This window comes from Macrobrachium rosenbergii, chromosome 49 (genome assembly GCF_040412425.1).
Source record: "Macrobrachium rosenbergii isolate ZJJX-2024 chromosome 49, ASM4041242v1, whole genome shotgun sequence".
Classification (NCBI taxonomy): Eukaryota; Metazoa; Arthropoda; class Malacostraca; order Decapoda; family Palaemonidae; genus Macrobrachium; species Macrobrachium rosenbergii.
In genome coordinates, this window is record NC_089789.1 from 9,123,982 (window position 1) to 9,145,743 (window position 21,762).

At 39.7% G+C, this 21,762-nt stretch overlaps 1 protein-coding gene across 1 annotated transcript in view; it reads left to right on the plus strand.

The window, feature by feature from the left end:
• The window catches only part of eIF3l (eukaryotic translation initiation factor 3 subunit l), a 248,904-nt gene extending 229,564 nt beyond the window's left edge, over positions 1-19,340 (plus strand). Inside the window, 3 exon segments of the mRNA XM_067093244.1 lie at positions 16,919-17,077; positions 17,434-17,652; positions 19,080-19,340. Coding sequence (XP_066949345.1) covers positions 16,919-17,077; positions 17,434-17,652; positions 19,080-19,214 — 513 coding nt within the window. The 3' untranslated portion in view covers positions 19,215-19,340.
• Positions 19,341-21,762: the final 2,422 nt, after the last annotated feature.

The following is a 21,762-nucleotide window of genomic DNA, read 5'->3' on the forward strand; positions in this document are numbered from 1 at the left end:
GGAGCCAATAAGCGCAGTGGTCAGTTTACAAAAGTTTCTAGGTCATTGAAAAGGCCAGGCGCTTCATTGGAAATTGATTCACCCTGTTTCGTAAGCAAGCTTTAGAGAGGGAATGTAGCCCCCTCCCTTCGTGCATTTTTTGGAAGTCACCAGTAAAAGATTTTCGTGCCCATTCAGTGTCTTAACGTGCATTCCAACCCCAAAAGAGTGTATGCCAGTCCCTTTCATCGTCGCAAGGTGTCCGAGTGCCCAGAGTCTGATAGTGTTGGGTATGAGCGCCCACTAGAAGATTGTTCAGTGTTCGAGCTCTCATCTCTTGAGCACCCATCGTATGAGCACACTATGTCCAGATGCCCATTGCATGAGCGTTCAGTGCCCACATTTCCAATTCATGGGTGCCCATTGTCCAATTGTTCCAAATTGGAAGATCCTGTGTATGGTAGTTCAGCTTTTGGACGTCAAATCGCCGAGTACCCATCATTTGGCCACCCAGTGTCCACTAAGAGTGTAGCGGTTTTGAAAAGCTCAGTGTTTGCTCCAACAGCGAGTGGGTGCCTAGTGCCCGAGCGTTCAATGTCTGTGAGCGCTTCCTTTGAAGTTCATCCACCTTCCAGCAAGTACGCGGTCCCGCAAGGAGAGCTTCCAGTACCTGATACTTCAGGTGGGTTTTCTTCAGTTGTCCAAGACCCTTCATTGACACCGCTTCAACTTCAACTAAACAAAGTTCTAAGCCTTCAGAAACCAGCTCCTGTAGTTCAAGAACCCGTGGACCCACCAGGATCATCCGTTTCCTCCGCTGAGGAACCAGTAGAAGTACAACCCTACATCGAACTACTTGGCGCTGCACAGGTATTTCCTGATCTGCTACCCATCGTTCTTCTCCAGCCGTCCTTACGTTACCGGGGTCGGCCTTCTTGATGCAACAACCTTCAGGTACTGCCAGGCTACCTTGTATGGTTCTGTCATCTTTGAGGAAAGCCTTTGCCCGTATTGACGACTGGTTATCAGAAAAGAGAGATGTCAGGAAAGCAGTTTTCTGTACGCTGTCCTTGGGAGTTTCTGCCCTCTCTCAAGGGGACTTTTCCAGTATAATAGATGCTTCGCGTCACTCTGCTTTCTCCTCGGCCAGAATTCTCTTTACCGCATCGGAGTTGGACCATCTTCTTAAAAACATCTTTAAAGTGTTTGAAGTCTTCAGTTTTCTGGATTGGACTGTTGGAGCTCTTGCTAAGAAAATAGAAGACTGTAGGACTCTTCAAGAAAACTTCGTATCGGACTGGCTAGGAGTTCTGGCTTGTGCTGATAGAGCTGTAAGGGATGGAGCACAAGAGTTGGCGACCATCTTCACCACAGGAGTCTTTAAGAAACGAGATTTGTGGTGCTCATTTACGGTGAAGGGAGTCACCCCATCTCAGCGTTCTTCCCTTCTTTTTGCACCCTTAGACAAGAACAGTTTATTCCCGCAGGACACCCTGGAACGTGTATCAGTAGAGCTCCAGAAGAAGCCGATACGGGACCTTCTTGCTCAGTCTACCAAAAGGACTAGGTTCTCCGCACGAGCCACTGCAACTACCTCATCTGCTAAAACGTCGTTGCCTTTGCAACAACAGCCCTTTCGAAGTAATAGAGGTCGATTCCAGTCCCGACCTAGCTCCAACCTCCAAACTTCCAGATCCGCCAAGAAACCTGTCAAGTGAGTTGTCTGTCATCCGTGTTCCAGTGGGAGCAAGACTTTTTCATTTCTGGACCGAGTGGAGGAACAGGAAATGTGGAGCCGTGGGTGTTGAAGGTCTTGAAAGAGGGCTATGCAATCCCTTTCAGGGAGAAACCTCCCTTAGTAACCTCTCCCATCAGCTTAACAGCCTACTCAGTAGGCTCGGAGAGGTTTTTCGGCCCTATCTTGGGAAGTGTCAGCTCTCCTAGAGAAAAAAGCCGTGGAAGTAGTCAAGGATGCAGACATGGAGGGGTTCTACAACTGCCTCTTCTAGTTCCCAAGTCATCGGAAGGATAGAGACCTGCCCTGGACGTCAGTGCCCTGAACCTCTTTGTTCAAACAACGAAGTTCAAAATGGAGACAAGCCAGTCGGTATTGTCAGCCATCTAGGGGGACTGGATGGTCACAATCGACATGCAAGATGCGTACTTCCACGTTCCAGTTCTCCCAGATTCCAGGAAGTATCTGAGATTCATGTTCCAGGACAGTCTTCCAGTTTCTGGCACTGTGCTTCAGCCTCTCCACGGCTCCTCAAGTCTTTACTCGAGTACTCGCTCCCCTAGCAAAATGGCTATATCTCATGGGGGATAAACATTTCTCTGTACTTGGACGACTGGCTCCTACGCTCCCCTTCAAGATTTCAGTGCACGGAGGACCTTCAGAAAACACTTCGACTTGCTCAAGATCTAGGACTTTTAATAAATTTCAAGAAGCCTCAGCTAGTCCCGACTCAGTCTATTCTATATTTGGGGATAATGATAGATGTTCTGAGTTTTCAGGCTTTTCCGTCCCAACAAAGGATCCTAAATTGTCTCAGAAAGGTCCAAGACTTCATAGCTCGCCCCTCCTGCTCAGCCAATGCATGGATGAATCTCCTGGGAACCCTCTCTTCCATAGAGAAGTTTGTTCCATTGAGCAGGCTACACACAAGGGTGCTGCAATTTTACCTCAAGACCAGTTGGCAAAGGAAGTCGTTCCTGGATTCGTTCATCTTCAACATCACTCCCAAGATCAAAGAGGACCTTCGGTGATGGCTGATGAAGGACAGATTCGCCACAGGAAAGTCTCTGGCTCCAATGAACCCGGACCTAACGTTATACTCAGACACTTCAGAACTGGGTTGGGGAGCTCTTCTCAACAGTATGGAGGTTTCAGGAACATGGTCTCCAGCGGAAAGAAACCTCCACATCAATGTAAAAGAATTGAAGGCTATTCATCTTGCACTTCAGCATTTTGCAACGCAGACTTTCAACAAGACAGTGGCGGTCCATTTGGATAGCATGACCACCCTTGCTTATGTCAAGAACCAAGGAGGCACTCATTTTTTTTCACTCTACAAAGCGACCAAGGATTTTCTTCTGTGGGCACTAAGCAACGAGACCCAAGTGGTGACTCGCTTCATTCAGGGGAGAATGAACGTCCTGGTGGACGAATTGAGTTGTGGCAAACAGGTTCTACCAAAGGAGTGGACACTCAGTCCACAGGTGTGCACCAACCTGTGGAAGCTGTGGGGAAAGCTGTCGATAGACCTGTTTGCGATGTCGAGGAACCATCGTCTTCCTCTGTATTGTTCCTGGCTCCAGATCCGCAGGCGTGGGCGACAGATGCCATGCTGCAGGACTGGTCGGATCTCGACCTTTATGCCTTCCCTCCCTTCAGCATGGTGAGGGACATATTGAAAAAGTTCAACACACACCGCAACGTGTCGATGACCCTAGTCACTCCTTTTTGGCTGCACAAGGAGTGGTTCCCAGATCTCCTAAGTCTACTGACAGACTTCCCAAGGCTACTTCCTCAGAGGAGAAATCTTCTCAAACAGCCACACTTTCACAGATTCCATCTAGGGTTATCCATTCTTGCTCTGACAGGCTTCAGACTGTCAGGGAGCTTGTCAGAGCGAAAGGTTTTTCAAGGAATGCTGCAGAAGCCATTGCTAAGTGTAGGCGACGATCTTCTGCTGCAGCCAAGTGGAGAGTTTTTCGGAAGGGTGCTGGGAGCAAAATATCTCCTCTTCTCAGATTGCAGATTTTCTGTTACATCTTAGGACCTCAAAAGGACTTGCAACATCTATTATCAAGGGTTACAGAGCAATGTTGAGTTTCGTATTCAAACATAGAGGAGTGGACATGTCTTCAAATCAAGACATCAGCGATTTAATAAAGTTTTTTAGTACTAGTAAGCAAGCAAAACCTTCAGAAGTCGCTTGGAACTTGGATGTTGTCCTTAAATGGCTGTCAGGATTGCTGTGTGAACCTTGGGAGTCATCCTCACTTAGGAATCTAAGGAAGAAGACCTTCTTGATGACATCAGCTACAGCTAGGAGAGCTAGTGAGCTACATGCCATCAATAAAAGGGTAGGCTTTTCTCAAGGCAACACTGTATACTCACTGATTTTGGGTTTCTTGGCCAAGAATGAGGACCCGACTATACATGGCTGTGTTCCTCTTCAATCAAGAGCCTATCCAAATTACTTGGTCCATCCGATCAAGAGAAAATCCTCTGTTCGTAAGAGCCTTAAGAGTATACCTAGAAAGAACCAAAAGTCTTAGAGGTTCCTCCTCAAATCTTTGGTGTTCTCTGAAAGACCCCAGCCGTCCATTGTCCAAGAATGCATTAACATTCTTTTTAAGGTCTGTGATTTCGGAAGCACATTTGGGGGTTCAGAATGATTTACTACCCTTTGCAAAGTAAAAGCTTATGAAATAAGAGCGGTGGCTACGTCCTTGGCATTCAGATGTAATCTGTCTCTCTCTTCAATCTTGCAGTCAACATTTTGGAGGTGCAAGTCACTGTTTGCCATGTTCTACGCATGGGATATCGAAACGGTATAAGAAAAATGCAGTACTTTAGGTCCGTTCTTCACAGCTGGCATGGTACAGTCATACCCTGAACTTATGCGAGGTTAGGTTCCAGAACCCCTCGCGCAAGGCGAATTTTCGCGTAAGCTTGGCACGGTCTCTAAAAATGCTAATAAATGCTTATTTCTAAAGTTTAAACACTAAATATGACCCTAATCAAGCTTGGCACAGTATCTAAAAATGCTAATAAATGCTTATTTCTAAAGTTTAAACATTAAATATGACCCTTATCATGCTCCCAAATCATTAAGCTAACTTTTAGATGAAATTAAAGTTATTGTAATTTCATTTAAAAGTTAGCTTAATACATTACCCTTCAAAAAAAATAAATGGATGACATAAAAATAGAGAGTAGGAAGAGAATTTCTCTCTCCCCCTTTCCGTCTATCTATTTTTAGAAGTCTTCTCAACCTCTTTTTATTTGGGCTAATACAACTATTAGTTATTATGTCTCTATGTTTTAGAACGTATTTGCCACACTTAACGCATTTCTACCGTACAGGTAAAATTAGATAAATCTAAACTATCTACTGTACAGGTAAAGACGTACAGAGAAATAATTTGTAAAATGTGTGAGCGCTAACTGCGAACAAAAGAGAGAGATTATTCTTTGTTCTTACTTTAAATATCAAGTTAAATTATTTATGAATTATTACAGAGACAAGGAGAATAATGTGAGGGAGAGAGAGAGAAGTTATTCTTAGGTTAGATATCAAAAGATGGAAAGTCATGGTTTATGAAGGAAAAGAGAGAGAGAGAGAGATAGTACCAGAGATCTTTTGACATGCTGAGGGCAATGATTGACACGTCTGACAGCTTTGCCCTGGCCCCTCTCTTCAAAGGTTTCTCAAAAGATAGGGAAATTATATTTGTTTAAAATATCACATAATTTACTATAGAAATGTATAAATTTTGTAATTACTGTTATATTGTTATTATTATTTAATCTTATTAATCTTATTATTTGAAAATTACTACTTATTATTAGGTAGATCATTTATTTTGTCATACAAAACAAATAAACATATACATGTAACCATAAAAATTCTCTCATCTCTTGCTGAGATGAGAGAATTTTTATGTTTACATGTATATGTTTGTTTTGCATGATAAATAAATAATTTACCTAATAATAAGTACTGCTTTTCAAATAATAATAATAATAATAATAAAAAACTGTAATTACAAAATTTATACATTTCTATAGTAAATTATATGGTATTTTAAACAAACAAATATAATCTCTCGATCTTTTGAGAAACCTTTGAAGAGGGCAAAGCTGTTAGACGTGTCAATCGTTGCCCTCAGCGTGTCAAGAGATTTCTGGTACTCTCTCTCTCTCTCTCTCTCTCCTCTCTAAATAATTCATAAATAATTTAACTTTATATTTCAAATAAGGACAATCTCTCTCTCTCTCTCTCTCTCTCTCTCTCTCTCTCTCTCTCTCTCTCTCTCTCTCTCTCTCTCTCTCTCTCTCTCTCTCCGAATACATAAATAATTTCAAGTAAGGACAATCTCTCTCTCTCTCTCTCTCTCTCTCTCTCTCTCTCTCTCTCTCTCTCTCTCTCTCTCTCTCTCTCTCTCTCGGATTCACAAATGTTGCAGGTCTGTGAAAAAATCGCGTATGACAATTAGTTAGGATCCAATGAAAAGTTCTTGTGTCTGTGAATTTGCGCAACTCGAATAGTGTAAGATCGAGGTATTACTGTATTGGGGGATGAAGGATAGGAGGGACACCTTTTTCCTCTATCCACCCTCCTTGAATAAGGATAGTTGCACTTCTTGGGAAGTCTGGTAAGCACTGAGTTGTGAGTGTCACCAATCCGTGTTTTTATGGATTTGATTAAATTTTGTGGTGTAGGTTAATTTTATCTGGTCTTTGTTTTCTGTTGTACTGTGCCCAGGGCAAGGGCACATACACATATTAATTATGTGTCCTTTTTGGATTGTAAGCTTTGGCAACCCGCGATAACCTCCTACGTTGCAAAGCACCCACTCAAGCAGAGGTGACCCTCTACTGCCACGCCGCTACAGGTCGGGTCGAGAGGAGCTTCAACCAGAGGTAGTACCCATCTGCTGTAGCTCCCTCACCAGGTAAGGTTACAACAAGCATATCAAAATTCTAGCTAACTTTCTGTTCCAAATTCTTCTCCATATCAGTTTTTTCTTGGAATAGCATACGTCCATTCATCCCACCTCCAATCAATGTGGGATTCAGCTATGTAATTATTTGGTAAGTTACTTATAGAAAAATGATATTTATATAATAAAATGAAGTTTTATATATACTTAGCAAATAATTACATGATCAGAGCCCTCCCTCCTCCCCTCTCATGGACGTAGAGCATAAACGAATTGAGCTCTTTAGCTATGCTGTACCTAATCTTCCCTGAAAGTGGCCAGGGCAGTATACCTACACCCAAAACAAAAGGGCGTTACCTCGAATTTTGAATTTTGAGCTGCTGCGTAACATAGAAACTATAGCTATTTGATTATTTGTTAAGTATATAAAACTTTATTTTATTACAAAAATGTCATTTTCTTTTAACTGGCAGCTTAAAATTTTGGAATTGTGGTCACACTAGTTTGTTTTGGTTATGTCAACATGCCCCACCCACTTTTGGGGGAAGAATAGGTACAACATAGCAAAGAGTTTCTATTGTTTCTGCCAGCTGTGGTTGAAGTACTGTGGTTGGCAGCAGCTTGAATTTTGAAATTTATAGTTTACTGGTTGTCTGTTCTGTTCTTATCTACAATTGGTGAAGTATTTATTTTCGTAGCCTTTCGGCACAGTTTAGTTAGTATTCATTGAATTTTGATCATCGGTTTACAAATTTTTTGCCCGTTTTTTGGACTCGTCTGATTTTTTCCATGATGTCTTACACTAGTAGTTCCAGTATTAGGCATTATAGCTAAGGCTGCAACACTAGACTTACTAAGGAATCTTATGACTCTCACACTATTTGTATTCAGTGTAGGGGACAAACGTGTTCAGTTGATTTTTTATGTGAGGAATGTAGTGATTGGGATTCAAAGAGGTGGAAAACTTTAGATTCGCATCTTAAGAGAGTGGCTAGAGATAGGAAGAGAAAAGCTATTGCTAGGGAAACTAGTAAAGCCTTAGCTAGTTGGATGCAATTGCACCCATAATTTCTTCTGATCCTGTTTCATCTCCTCTACCTGTGCAAACCTCTCCTTTACCTGGCTCTGACGTTTCCGATCCCAACACAATCGTCAGCCTGGAGTCGAAAATCAATATGTGGTTTGAATTAACTGTGCAATCGATCACTAAATTAGCATCATCAGTGAAAGTACTGATGGATAGAAGTGAGTCAGAGCACCCCATGGCACCCAGTGCTAGTGCAGTGGTAGTGGAGGAGGTGGCTGTTCAGCCCGCCAATTCTCCTAGGCCAAAGTCCGTGGTATACTCCCCAGCACCTGGGAGGAGTCAAACTGGTAGCCTAAAGGAGGCTGGTTTAGTTTGTTGATGAATCCCACACTGCATCCAAAGGCTGTTGGAAAGGCCTTCAAGCGAGTGCTCATTGTATGTCCTCCAGCTCTGAGGATTTTAGTCCCAGACGTTCATGGCGCTATGTGGAAAAATCAAACCCCCTGAAAAGGCACACAGTGGACTTCGCAATCTCTTTTCCTGTGCCTTGTAAGAAGGGCAAGGATTCAGTGTGCCCCTTTTGCAGTCACTGGGGTAGCCCGGAGCAATTCTCTTCAGCATCAGATGACGATCGTAGTCTGGCGCTGAGGCGCCGTGTGGTGCGTAGACGTTCTTCGTTACACAAGGGAACCCCTTCATAAGCTGTTGTGCGTCCAAGACCATCACCTCTCCAATTAGCCCCTGAGCGGCCAGCAGCTAGCATTGAAGTGCCCAAGCTTCCAGTTGCAGATGAGTGCCCCTTGGCGCCGGTTCACGATCAAGTTTTGTCTTTGGCTCCTGCTTCTTCATTGCTTCCTGAGCACCCGTTGGCACCCACTCCTCCACCTTTTCATAGTGTTCCTCTGGTTGTTCCGATCCAGAGGAAGCTAGATAACATTTTAAGTTTGCTTCAGAAAGCACCTCCAACATCTCAGACAACAGCGGACTTATCGCTTTCTCCTGTTTCTTCTGAAGACGAGGTCGTACTCTGCTTTATTGAGGTTCCTGTTAGCCACCTTTCCAAGCTTCTTTTTGCCAGTGACTCCCTCCTCTCATGCTTCGACTTTTTTTTATGGAAGCTCCCTCAGCTGGTTCTTTGAAGTTATCTAAACTGGTTCTCTCCTCCTCAGCGAATAAGGCGCTGAGCGAAGTAGAAGGAGGACTCAAGTTAGTTTTATAAGTTAGTCATTATTTTATTTTTATTTTCTGCATTGATGAAGTGGTATGGGCATTACAAAATGTATAAAAAGAAAGCACGTTTAATTTTATAAGACGTTTTATAGCAAAGCATTCCTTATGTTTAAAAGTATGCTATTGTTGTACGTCATAGGAAGTGACGTCATAGGACAAAAATAGCGGGAGGGAGAAAAAATGTAAACAAACAAGGGCGGGAGTTTATGTTAAAGAAATGGTGGCAGGCTGGTCTTTGCGCCATGGGTGTCCTCAAGAAAAGAGAACTGTAAGTTGTTCTTTACATCAAAAGGAGTCACTTTGATTGTATGTTAGTTTATAAGAGTCATTATTTTATTTTCAGTATTGATGAAGGTATGGTATTATGAATGTATAAAAAGAAGGCACATGTTTAATTTTATAAGATGTTTTTATAGCATAGCATCTCTTATGTTTAAAGAGCATGTTATTGTTGTGACGTCATAGGAAGTGACGCTACAGGACGTAAATGGCGGGAGGAGAAAACAAACAAACAAGGAGCTGGAGTGTTAAAGCATGGTGGAGGTAGAGAGAGCTCTCTGAAGGTTGTGGCCGCATGGTTGGGTTGTAAGTCTGTTTCAGGTTTTGTTGTCGTAAGCTGGACTGCATAGAGTAAAAAGAACAACGTGAACAGGTGAGTGGATCACATAATTGAATAATTTAAGGATAGGTTAGGCTAGAGAAAATTTCAACTCTGTCTCAGAGGTCAGCTCTTCTCTTCTCCCCCTTGGACAAGATGCATCTTTTTGCTCAGGCTACAGTATTAGACATTGCCTCTGACCTGCAGAAAAAGAGCACTCAGGACCTGCTCTCCCTATCTGCGAGATGCCCTAAGGTTTCTTCGGCTCTTCCTCCCAGATCTTCGACTCCTCTGCAGACTACTCCTTTTGGAGCTCCAGTTCTAGACCGTATACTACATTAGGACAACAAGTACCCGCTCTGCTGTGCCCATCAACAGGTCTTCCTCTAAATCTTCCACCAATAAGTATGATAGTGTCCGTGACAGGTAGGGAGCACAGCTCCTCCCTTTGGGAACGGGGAACAGAAAGGAGCGGAATCCTGAATAGTATCAGTCCTAAAGGCTACGCTTATCCCCTTAGGAACAAAACCTCCCCTAGTCCTCAAGCCTGTCACATTTGATGGATTACTTCCAGGCTCAGAGAGATTTGCTGCCTTTGCTAGAGGTCGCAGTCTTGTCTAGAAAGAAGATATAGAGGTAGTAGAGGACATTCATTCTCCAGGATTCTGCAACCGTCTCATTGTAATACCCAAGTCATTGGGGGGCTGGAGACCTGTTTTGGACATAAGTGCACCGAATGTCTTTGTCAAAAAGACAGACTTCAAGATGGAAACAAACCAGTCAGTTCTAGCATCCATTCGCCAGGGAGAATGGATGGCGTCCATCGACATGCAGGACGCAGTACTTTCATATTCCAGCGCCATCCTGTTTGGAGAGCACCAGGTTTCTGTTTCAGGGCATGGTGTTCCAATTGCGGTCTCTCGACTGCCCCTCAAGCGTTTACCAGGGTATTAGCTCCCCTCGCAAAGTGGCTTCACCTGATGGGGATAAAGATCTCTCTATAACTCGACAACTGGTTACTACGTTTCTGCTCGGAAGTTCAGTGTACGGAGGACATTCGCAGAACTCTTCTCCTGGCCCAGGACTCTGGGTGGTCTCATCAGTCAGACAAGTCTCTCCTCGAATCCTTCTCAGAGATTCCCTTATTTAGAATGATGATCAACACTCAGGATTATCGGGTTTTCCCAGTCCCGAAGAGAATAGACAAGTGTCCTCAGACATTAAACGAGTTTTTGGAACTAGATTCTTGCTCAGCCAATCAATGGATGACCTTCTAGGTACCCTCATCTGTCTGGGAAGATTACACTGAGACTCTCTTCACTCTTCCCAAGAGCCAAACTTCTATACCTATGAGCAAGTCCTAAGACTCATTTGTGTCTCATAACTGTGTGGAAATCAAAGAGGATCTTCTTGCTAGTGGAGTCTCCATGAAGAGGCTAACAAAAGGAAATCTCTTCCCTTCTGAGCTCCCAGCCCCAGAGTTCTTTCAGACACTTCAAGCAACAGTGATCATATCAATGTGAAGGAGTCACGGGCTATATTTGTAGGCTCCACAGTGCTTTGCCTGAGAAGTGCGCGGAAAGACTATAGCAGTGCATTCAGACAGCACGACTGCACTGGCGTACATCAGGAAACAAGGGGGGACTCACTCTTTCTCCTGTACAAAACCGCAAGGGTTCTTCTTCTCTGGTTACACCAGAACAACACGCAAGTTGTAATATGCTTTATCCAAGGGAAACTCAGTGTTCTGGTGGACGAATTGAGCTGTCAGAAACAGGTCCTTCCCACAGAATGGACATTAGTTCCGTTAGCTTGTCTGTGTCTGTGGAAGGTCTTGGGGAAACCCATGATACATCTATTTGCATCCTCCAGGAATCACCGACTTCCTCTCGTATGCTCGCCAGTGCCAGATCCCTTAGCATGGGTGACTGATGCAATGTTGGAGGACTGGTGGGGCAAAGATCTGTATGCCTTTCCCCCATTCAGTTTGGTGAGACAAGTTCTCAATAAATTCCAGTTTCATCAAAACCTGTCTATGATTTTGATAGCCCCCTTCTGGCCAACAAAGGAGTGGTTCCTAGATCTGCTGGAACTTCTTGCGGACTTCCCGAGACTGCTGCCACAAAAGCAACAACTCAGGCAACCTCACTTTCGACAGTTCCACCAAAGCCTGTCTTCTCTGGCCCTAACAGGATTCAAACTGTTAAGCTACTACGAAAGAAGGGCTTTTCAATAGCTGCTGTAGACACGATTGTTAAGTAAAGAAGACAGTCATCAGATAAAGTCTACCAGGCTAAGTGGTCTATCTCCAGGTCTTGGTGCAGACGAAATAACGTGTCCTCTTCTAGCTCTTCTAGTACCTCTGTAACAGAAATAGCGGACTTTCTACTGTTCTTATGCTCGACTAAGGGCTTTCCACCTCTACCATTAAGGGCTTCAGAGCAATGCTTAGCTCGGTTTTCCGCCACAAAGGAACAGACTTATCGTCTAACCAAGATTTGTCCGATCTTATCAAGTCCTTTGGTACGACAAAGCTTAAAGAAAGCCTTTGCTCTCCTGGAAATTTAGACATACAGTAAACCCCCCGTATTCGCGGTCTCAGGATTCATGGACTCACCCATTTGCAGATTTCTCTATGGAACATATATACACATTATTTGCGGAAACCCATTTGCAGATTTCTCTATGGAACATATATACACATTAGTTGCGGAAAATTCGCCCATTTGCAGTATTTTTCACTGAGAAATATTCACTAATTACTCTATTTCTCATATAATTTTCATGACTAATACATTTTGTGATGTCAAAACTATTAAAATACCAGGTACCCAGGTAGTGCTTGAGTTAGGATAATTAGCCATATGATAATTCGATTTTGTGATGGGGTAAGCAATTACGCCACTAATACAACAACACTGTATTTATAAAATATTTTTAAATTTTCTCAAGACTGACTTAGGTAGCATAATCAGGCAGCGAGAGAGACCAAATTACAATAGACTAACTTCTTTTCCTCCATCTCTTTATCCCATCTTCTAGTTAAAAAGTAAAAGAGAATGATAAAAGTATTGTTAGTAACATTATACTCTTGCGTAAATGCATACAGCCATAAACAACCGAACGAGAAACTGTTGTTTAGCTTATAACTGAATTGGGTAAAAACAGCCGTTTTGCTTGTATTTCAGCTACCGTACGGTAATAAACAATTACCATAGTTATGTTACAAATGACGCTATGCAGAATAGACTTTGGACATATTTTACATCATACTTTATTTGCTATGATAAAAGATCGGCAAGGAAATATATTACAAATTCTAATCGTGTTGTAGCTGAAGTTGAGAAAACAATGTTCGTTGCTAATAACTACAGTATAAATTATCATGCATCAGGAACATGATGAAACTCGAATTACAATTAAAATTAATCAAAACTACTGGTATGAAAGAACACATTACTGCTGTTTTCACGATAGAAGATAAATATCAAACAAAGTCTGATATGATGAAATCAAGTGAAAATAATAAACTAATCAATTTACACAAAACAAACGTGCTCTCAAACGCCAATGCCATCTATAAACGAAAAATAGCTAAATTAATTAAGCAACGAGACATATTTAAGTTATATTTTGACTTGAAAACACTGTATAACGAAAAATAACTTTGCCCCTTATAAATAGAGTACTTAGAGATTCATTTACGCTAACTAGAAGCAAGAAAAGTGCTCTGAACCGAGTTAAATACGGCGAAATAAACTTACCACGTAATTGATTTCCAAACCAAAACATTGATCACTATGATTGCCATTTATAATACAAAAGCAATATAAGAATATATACAGTATTACAGCAAACCCCTGTATTCACAACATATAACACACACACACACACACACCCCATTAAATAGCTAAAATCCAAATACTTAAAACCCCTCTAAAACACTTAGAACTGCCTATTTTGATAGTTCAAACACAAAAAATCTCTAAAAATGCTTATACCTGAGTATTTTAATAGTTTTATCACAAAAAGTGCATTTAGTCATGAAAATGATGTGAAAATACAGTAATTAGTGAATATTTCTTAGTGAAAAATAATTTGAAATAAAACTTTCCTAATAATGTGGTAGATATCGTCACAGAGATATCTAGAATAAAGTAGACCGCGAATACGGGGTTTTACTACTGGATACAGTGAAGAAAAGTATAACATCTTGAAAAGATGCATATTCATTATGTTGATGTTTTTGTATAATATGATATTAATTTGTGAATCTGAGGACAGTATAATAGGGTTAGACTACTGTATATGTATACGATATACCACTGTAGGCTAAGCTTAATTCTTGTTTTTTATTCAATTTTCTCTTTGTATTGGAACTAATATGTCAATCTGCATGAACCTCCAGAATTAACTGATATTAATAATTACTATACAGTATATGTATAAAGTATACTTTATAGTGGAGGCTAGGCTACCATATTTGTATACATGGCAATTGAATACCCTAGTGAGGTCAGGCTATATTCAGATGCATCTTTTCCAACAAACAATGGGTTTTTGGAACCTAACCCCATCATAAGTAGGATAATACCTGGTGTAAGCATTTTTTTAGTTTTTATTGTGTTTGAACAATCAAAACAGGCAGTTCTAAGTGATTTTTTGAAGGGTTTTAAGTATTCGCGGATTTTAGCTATTCTTGGGGTAAACGGTAATGATCCCCGCGAATAAGGGGGCCATCAGCACATGGCTGGCCAGTTCACGTTTAGAGCCCATGCAGACTATCTCTTTAAGGGATCTTACCAGGAAGACTTTTTCTGGTAGCCTTAGCCACTGTCAAAAGGTCCAGCAAGATCCATGCTTTGGACAGCACATTTTTCTCTCGAATGCAGTTTGCCTTTTCCCTAGGATTTTAGCCAAGACCCCAGTCAACATCGAATCCATTGCCTCATTCTCCTTACGATTAAGAGCTTGGTCTGAGATAGTAGGTCTGCCTAGTTAAAGACAGTACCGCTGTCCAGTAAGGGCCCTAAGTTTTATCTCTTCACAGAATGAAGGCTATTCATGGTACTTCAAGGAATCTTTTGGTGTTCTGTGAACATCCCTCTTGGCCTCTGTCTAAGAATGCCCTGGTGTCCTCCCTCAGGGACTTGATTTCGGAAGCTCATTCCATGGTTGGCGAAGACTCTCTCCTCATGTAAGGTAAAGGCTGATAAGAGCTGTCGCTACGTCTTTGGTGTTAAGCACTATTTATCCCTCACGTCGATTGTGCAGACGATGTTTTGGAAGTGCAAGTCAGTGTTTGCATCTCATTATTTATGGGATATCGAAACTACTTATGATCAGTGCAGTACCTTGGGTCCGTTTTACGTGGCTGGCATGGTGTTGGGGAAGGAAACATAGAAAGCAATGTCCTTTCTTTAGTCTCTTTGCCTTGCTTAGGGTGTTGAGTTTTTGGGGAGCCTGAGAGTACTATGTACTTGGAGTACCCTCCAGTCCTTTGGTTTTTAATGGTTGGGTATTGGTGTTTTTAATTTTGTTTGGTGGTTATGGTGACTATATTTGTTCTGGTTATTTTGTGTGGTACTGCTCCCTGGGCAGGGGCATCTTGTATTCTTTGCTAGCCCTCGGAAATTAGTACATCACTGCAAAGCACCCACTGTAGTAGTAGGCCCATAAGGCTTCATCGCCTCGCCTCTTTTGGATAAGATGAGCGCCAACCAGAGGCAGTATCTACTCTGTAGCAGCCTCTTATCAGGTAAGGTTCAACACCATTGGTTCAATGTTAGCAAATTTCTATTCTCCAACTCATTAGTATTAATAATGTTTGGGTAGATATGTCCAGCCTTCATACTCTCCATTCAATGGGAATCAGCTATAACATTTTAAAGTTACTTAGAAATGACATTTTTATAATAAAATAAGGTTTTATATATACTCACCCAATAATTGCATGATCAGGAGCCTACCCAATTCAATGCTAAGCTTGGACATATGGCATAAACAATTGAAGCTCTTGCTATGTTGTACCGATTTTCCAAAGGGAAGTGGGCATACTACATAGAAAACAAAGATGTGACCCGTAGTTTCAAAATTTTAAGGTTATTGTTAAAAGAAACTTATAGCTATGTAATTACTGGGTAAGTATATATAAAACCTTATTTTATTATAAAAATGTCATGTTGTAATGAAATATAATTTTAGGCAGAGTAAAGTATGTGATAGTTAAGCTTGGAAAAAATCTCAAGACCTAGGTAGATAAAATTTCTAAGAATGTTAAATGTTTTAGTTTTCTGTAAAAAAGAAAACTGTTGAGATGGCTATTTGCCTATCCGTCCGCACTTTTTTTATCCACCCTCAGATCTTAAAAACTATTGAGGCTAGAGGGCTGCAAATTGGTGTGTTGATCATCCACCTTCCAATCATCAAACATACCAAATTACAGCCCTCTAGCCTCAATAGCTTTTATTTTATTTAAGGTTAAATTTAGCCATGAATGTGTCTGGCACCTCCATAGGTACTAACAACACAAGCCACCACCGGGCTAAGGCTGAAAGTTTCATGGGCTGCAGCTGAGAGTTTCATACAGCATTATACTACCTGTAATAGAAAACTTCCATTGGGCCAACCAGTTTCGCCATTTTTACTGTGCAGAATATATTTTATTGTAGTTCACCTCATCTATTATAATAGCTGTCCACTTTTTAAACATTTAAAGTTATGAGATGTTAACAGTGGGATGTACTAGGTAAGGACTGTATGACCATTTATTGAACACAGGTTAAATTCTTTTGTTCCTGTTTTGTGGTAATTGTGAATGAAAACTATACTAAGGTTTAATTTAAATTGGGTATGCTTGGAAAATGCTTTCATAGAACTTGAGTATCCAATTTAAAGTAAGATTAAGATTTACTATTGAACATGGTCCTCTGTATGTGTTCTCGTCAGGAAAGATCATCACCTTATTTGACATTGTGAGGCTTTGTAGTTTATGTAGAACTACTGTATATTTGTGTGTGTGTGTGCACATCAAGTACTGAGTTGATTAGGTAAATTTAGTAGTCCTCTCACAAACTATATAGATTTTAACATTAACATCTTATTCACATTTTTGTTAAAAGTAATCATATTTCTTTATACTTTCAAGATTTTACAAGAACAGGTAAAAAATAACTTAGTCCACTTCCATTTAGCATTTTAAATTACAAAGTTAAATATTGGATTGTTGTTATTGAAAGCTGTTAAATTTCTAAGCGGAATATTATTGATGATCTACATCCCATCATGTGAAAAAGTAATTAGAACCGTCCCAAAAGTTCAGTCACATCCACAGAAATTCATCGTATATTAGGGTAGTGACTGTACTTATGCGGGAAGTGAAGTAATGCAATATTCCTTTTCTCTTTCAGCGTAATGACACTCAGGAGTTCACAGCTTGTTTTACATTTGCTTGTCCTAAATTCTTGAGCCCTGTCCCTCCACCATTTGATTCAAATCTTACCAACTACCACAGAGAACCTTTCCCAGTTATAAATTAGGCTGTATGGTGCACAGCAGAGCAGCTTTCAGTTTATAAGAATGCTTTGTTTTCAGTTATATTATTTGGAATTTTGGCTGCTCTATGTTTGATAGGTCCTCTCATGCAGATTAGATGTGCTCTCCAAGAGAACGTGTAAACTAAGTTTGATAGTATTTCTGCTTATTTCAGTGTAACATTTAAAATTTTAGTTATATTTGAGATTTTACAACTCACTGCTCCTGGTTGTTATTTTATCAGTCTTATATATATGTAGTTTTTTATATTTTTTAGCCAATTCAAAAAGCAAATTATAAGTTACAAGCCAAGAGTAAAAACTGAGAAAGATGTTACTCTTATTATCAGATAGTTAATGTAATGATACAACTTCAACTTTTATTTTCTCAGGTATTTTTAGATGAAGTTCAGCAGCAGCAGCAGATCAGTGTGATGCGTTCTTACCTCAAGCTCTACACCACAATGCCAATGGAGAAGATGGCCACTTTCCAAGAAATGACTGAAGATGATTTCCGCAATGCTCTATTGTGCTTTAAACACAAAATGCGCAACATGGTTTGGACGAAGGGAACATCTGGGCTACAAGGTGATTTCCAGAGTGACTCTGAGGTAAGAAACAACTTTACTTAAATTTGGTGGTTTTATAAATCTCCAAGAGCTTTCATATTATATTTTAAACACATTGGCACACGTGAGTCAGGATTTTGTAAAGTTTTGTGTTGGCTGAGGGTCTTGACTAGAATACATTATAACCCATCATAAGCTTATTTCTGCAGATTAAATGAATGAAGTGAAAGCTTAGTTTTTATCATATTGTTGAGCACAGAATTTACTATATACATAGCTCCGTAATCTGTATGAGGACCGTATAACAAGATTAGTCTAGGTGTTACAACTCATTAATTATTCATTTGTTTAATAAATGAAATTAAGAAAATGCTATCGTATGGATTTATGATTGTATGTCTCTGTGATCCAAGGAATTTAGTGGAAAGCACATTCATGATTCATGAAATTTTACTGTCACATACATGAGTCTTCCAGGTTTATTTGATTTTTGTTATATGTGATCTTACCCTGCTATTGTTATATGGTTTTAATCTTTGATAATGCTACACCAAATGAAGTAAATTAGATGTGGACTCTGTGTCAGATTCTAAAAGATTAGGTCATATGGGATTTTTTTAATACTTAATTTGGAATTTGTAAGTACAGATTTGATACATTTTTTACAGAAGCTGTAAAGAATCTAGGTACTCTATGGGAGAATTTTAAATGAAGTTTATGATAAAACAAAGTTTTTAAGTGAATACTCTACTTGGCAGTTATATATATATTGTCTAACAGCAGCTATATATATATAACTGCCAGGTATTTCTTATTCGTAAATCATGACTTTACAAATATTAACAGAATCAGGTTGATGGTAAATACTGAAATGTCTATATCACAAATATTCTAAGAAGTGGCAGAAAATAATAACTAAGAACTTGTTGCAGGTTAAGAACCACAATATTTGATACAATCCAGTCTGACTGTTACACAATTCACAGCATAGAATCCTGACAATTTCAGTTATGTATATGCATTACATGCATTTTGTAATATATCTGAAGGTTGGCTTCATCTGGCTTCTCTTTTGTGGCATGCATATGTCATAATCATCCAGGCACAAGAATGAATGTTCTGTCCTTGTAGTCCTGATATTTTTCATAACATATTTAGAAAATTTGAACAGCTAGTTGGATGAGGTCTAAGGAAATAAAAGAGAAGTATAAAAGTAAAATGCTGGGTGGCTGCAAAGAACCTAGTATGTAACTTGGAGCACACTGTAGGTGGTAATCAGTATTGGGTTTAATAACTAGATCCTTTTTATGCCACTTTTTTACCACTGTGGCACCAAGATATTTTTGCTGATGTTTTAATAATTTATTGGTGGAATATTGTGCAGATCAGGTTTTTTTTACCAGTAGTCTTAAAGTTGTTCATCTTGTAAACAATAATCATGAACAAAATTTCAACTATTTTTTTAACAGGTTGACTTCTTCATTGACCGAAATATGATCCACATCGCAGATACGAAAGTTGCACAGAGGTATGGTGATTTCTTTATCAGACAGATTCACAAGCTAGAAGAAGTAAATCGATCCCTGTCTAAGGTTAAAGTTTAACTGAGACATTTAATAGCTAGACCTTCAGGTTTTGAGATAAGTAAACAATTAGTGATTGAAAAAAAATTTATATATCTTTTCATGTATAGCCTGTGGGGTTGCTAAATAAAAGGTAACACTTTTGAAGTGGTTTTTTTTTATCCTCTTCATATCAATATTTTTTTCAGTCATAGGCAGGACTGTGTACCAGAGTATGTGCCAGAACTGTAAGTAGTGTGTGTTATTACCCTACACAAGGTCAATTAGGTCAGAATTCTATGGCATCTGTTTTAAACAGCATGATATTATTCATCCTCAAGACTTGCAGGTAACAGCAAATGGCCTGGCGCTTACAGATTCTTCTCTCCTGCTAGACTCCTCCTCACTGAATCTATCCTCAAAGGCCTACTGGAATTAAACACAGATACAAAGCTAGACTTTATTTGCAAATTTAACAAAAGTAATTCAGCAAAAGCTACAGTCATGAAATGGAGTGATTCACACCCTTATAAATGGAAATCATAACTAGAGGAAATTCAGATTCACAATCATTCAGATTAATGATTCTAAACCAACTAGTACTAGTGACTAACACCAAGGTCACCAAACAAAGTAAAGAGGTCATAATTATTCTAGATCACAGTAAATGTCATAGAGTATGTAAAGAACACCACTTCCAAAATATTCATCCTCACAGGATGAACACAGAATTCTTGTTAAAAGAAACATATCATATATTAAAACCTGAAGTGATGGTTGAAAGAAATCAATATTCAAAATTGAAAATGCACAATGGAGAAAAACAGAAAATGCATAATGGAGAAACAGAGAATTTCACTGCAACACAAAAAGATGTGTTAATGAGTTATCTTACTTGCTATGGCCGCAAATAACGATCTCCACAGTGGTGGTTCTTAAACACTGCACAAAGCAAATCACACCCAGCCACAAATCAAATCCCATAGCCATTGTATGTTCCTCTCATACCATCAGAGAGTGCACACATACACGCACTCACTTAATAACTCCTCCCCCGAAGTGTGACGACACCAGTTCAGTGTTCGAATGATCACAACGCTTTCATCCATCTGTCACGCTGTCTCCAGGCACTTAGGCCACGATCAAAAAGCACAAATGAATACGTCAGATACCCACTGTACTCCAATGTGTAAACCTCCATCAACATACCTGCACCTGCAGCGGATGTGCTTTTGATAGGCCAGCACATAGTTCGTCCAAAGGCTTAATATATGTTTGAAATTTGCCAGAGTTTTTGGGATTTTTTATTACACCTTTCAAATATTTTTTTTTACCAGTTGATGTCAATTTTCACAAGACTGTGTGCAGTAGATTAAGTACTTTAGAGTTTTGAAATATTTTGTTTTCAGTGAACAGAACTAACAAGACGTCAGGGTTTGTTATTTATGAAAAGTACAAATTAATAAATGTGTCATTTTAAACAGCAAATTAAGAGTACATTTCACAAATTATATACAGTAAAGTTGTTGTAAAGGTAGATGATGAACCTGGAGGGAAATGAGGATGCCTAGAAAAAGTAGCCAAGCTGCAACTACTATGACCCAATGAAATGTAAACAACATGGCTAATGGTTATTTCACTGCTATAAAAGAATAAATTCCCTTGTAGGGAATAATGACTACAGAGTTAAGCAGATCGAACATATCGTAGGATTATGGAATTCATCAAACCAAAGAGGCACCACCCTTCAACTAATTTTCTGTTGTCTTCTAATATTTTACAGCCCCTTACCCACCCATGTATGCGATTGGACAGTACGTGAAGCAATCTCTGTATGTGCAGAATGTAGGTCAGCGCTAACAGTTATGCATATCTTATTTACTGTAAATGTCCAAGCTCAAGCCAATGGCAAATGTCAAGTTTTGGAAATGAGGCAAGTGAGGAAATTGCCAATTATTTTCAGTTCATCCAGATCATAAATTTTGAAGTACTGCAAGTTTAAAGCTAAGCCTATGAGAGTTAGATATTTTGACTCCTGGATTGGTTAGGGCGCTCAATAATGGAAAATTGCTGGAAATATGTTTGCTGCTGGGTTAGGTGGCAAAGGCATCTTATACAGCTGAATGATAATTCATGACCATCCAGTCTTTGGTTACAAGCTCTTTTGGCTGATTGTATGCTTAGGCCCATTTTTAAACTGAATAATTTTCAGACTACTAGGCAGCCCTGATGGGCCTACTCCCAAAATTGTCGAAGCCATCTGCCTTAAACAAGATTGTTTCATCGGTTGTTACTTATTTGTTTTAATCAGAATTCTCATCAGCATAATCCCTAGTGTGTGAGGTCTCTCTAATGATCCTCCCCTAGCTGTTTTATCTTAAAGGGCTCATTTGATGAATGGTTTTGAAGACTTGATTATATGGGATAAAAGTGATGGCCATCAATAAATGTTTTTGTGTGTGTGCACATTTTGTAATGGGAACTTGGGTTACATAAGAAATTAATTCATATTTATTTTGCCTTATGATAGGACTTCTCTAAATCCTTTAATTAAGGGGGGAGGGGGAAGATACAGATGTTGAAAAGTTTC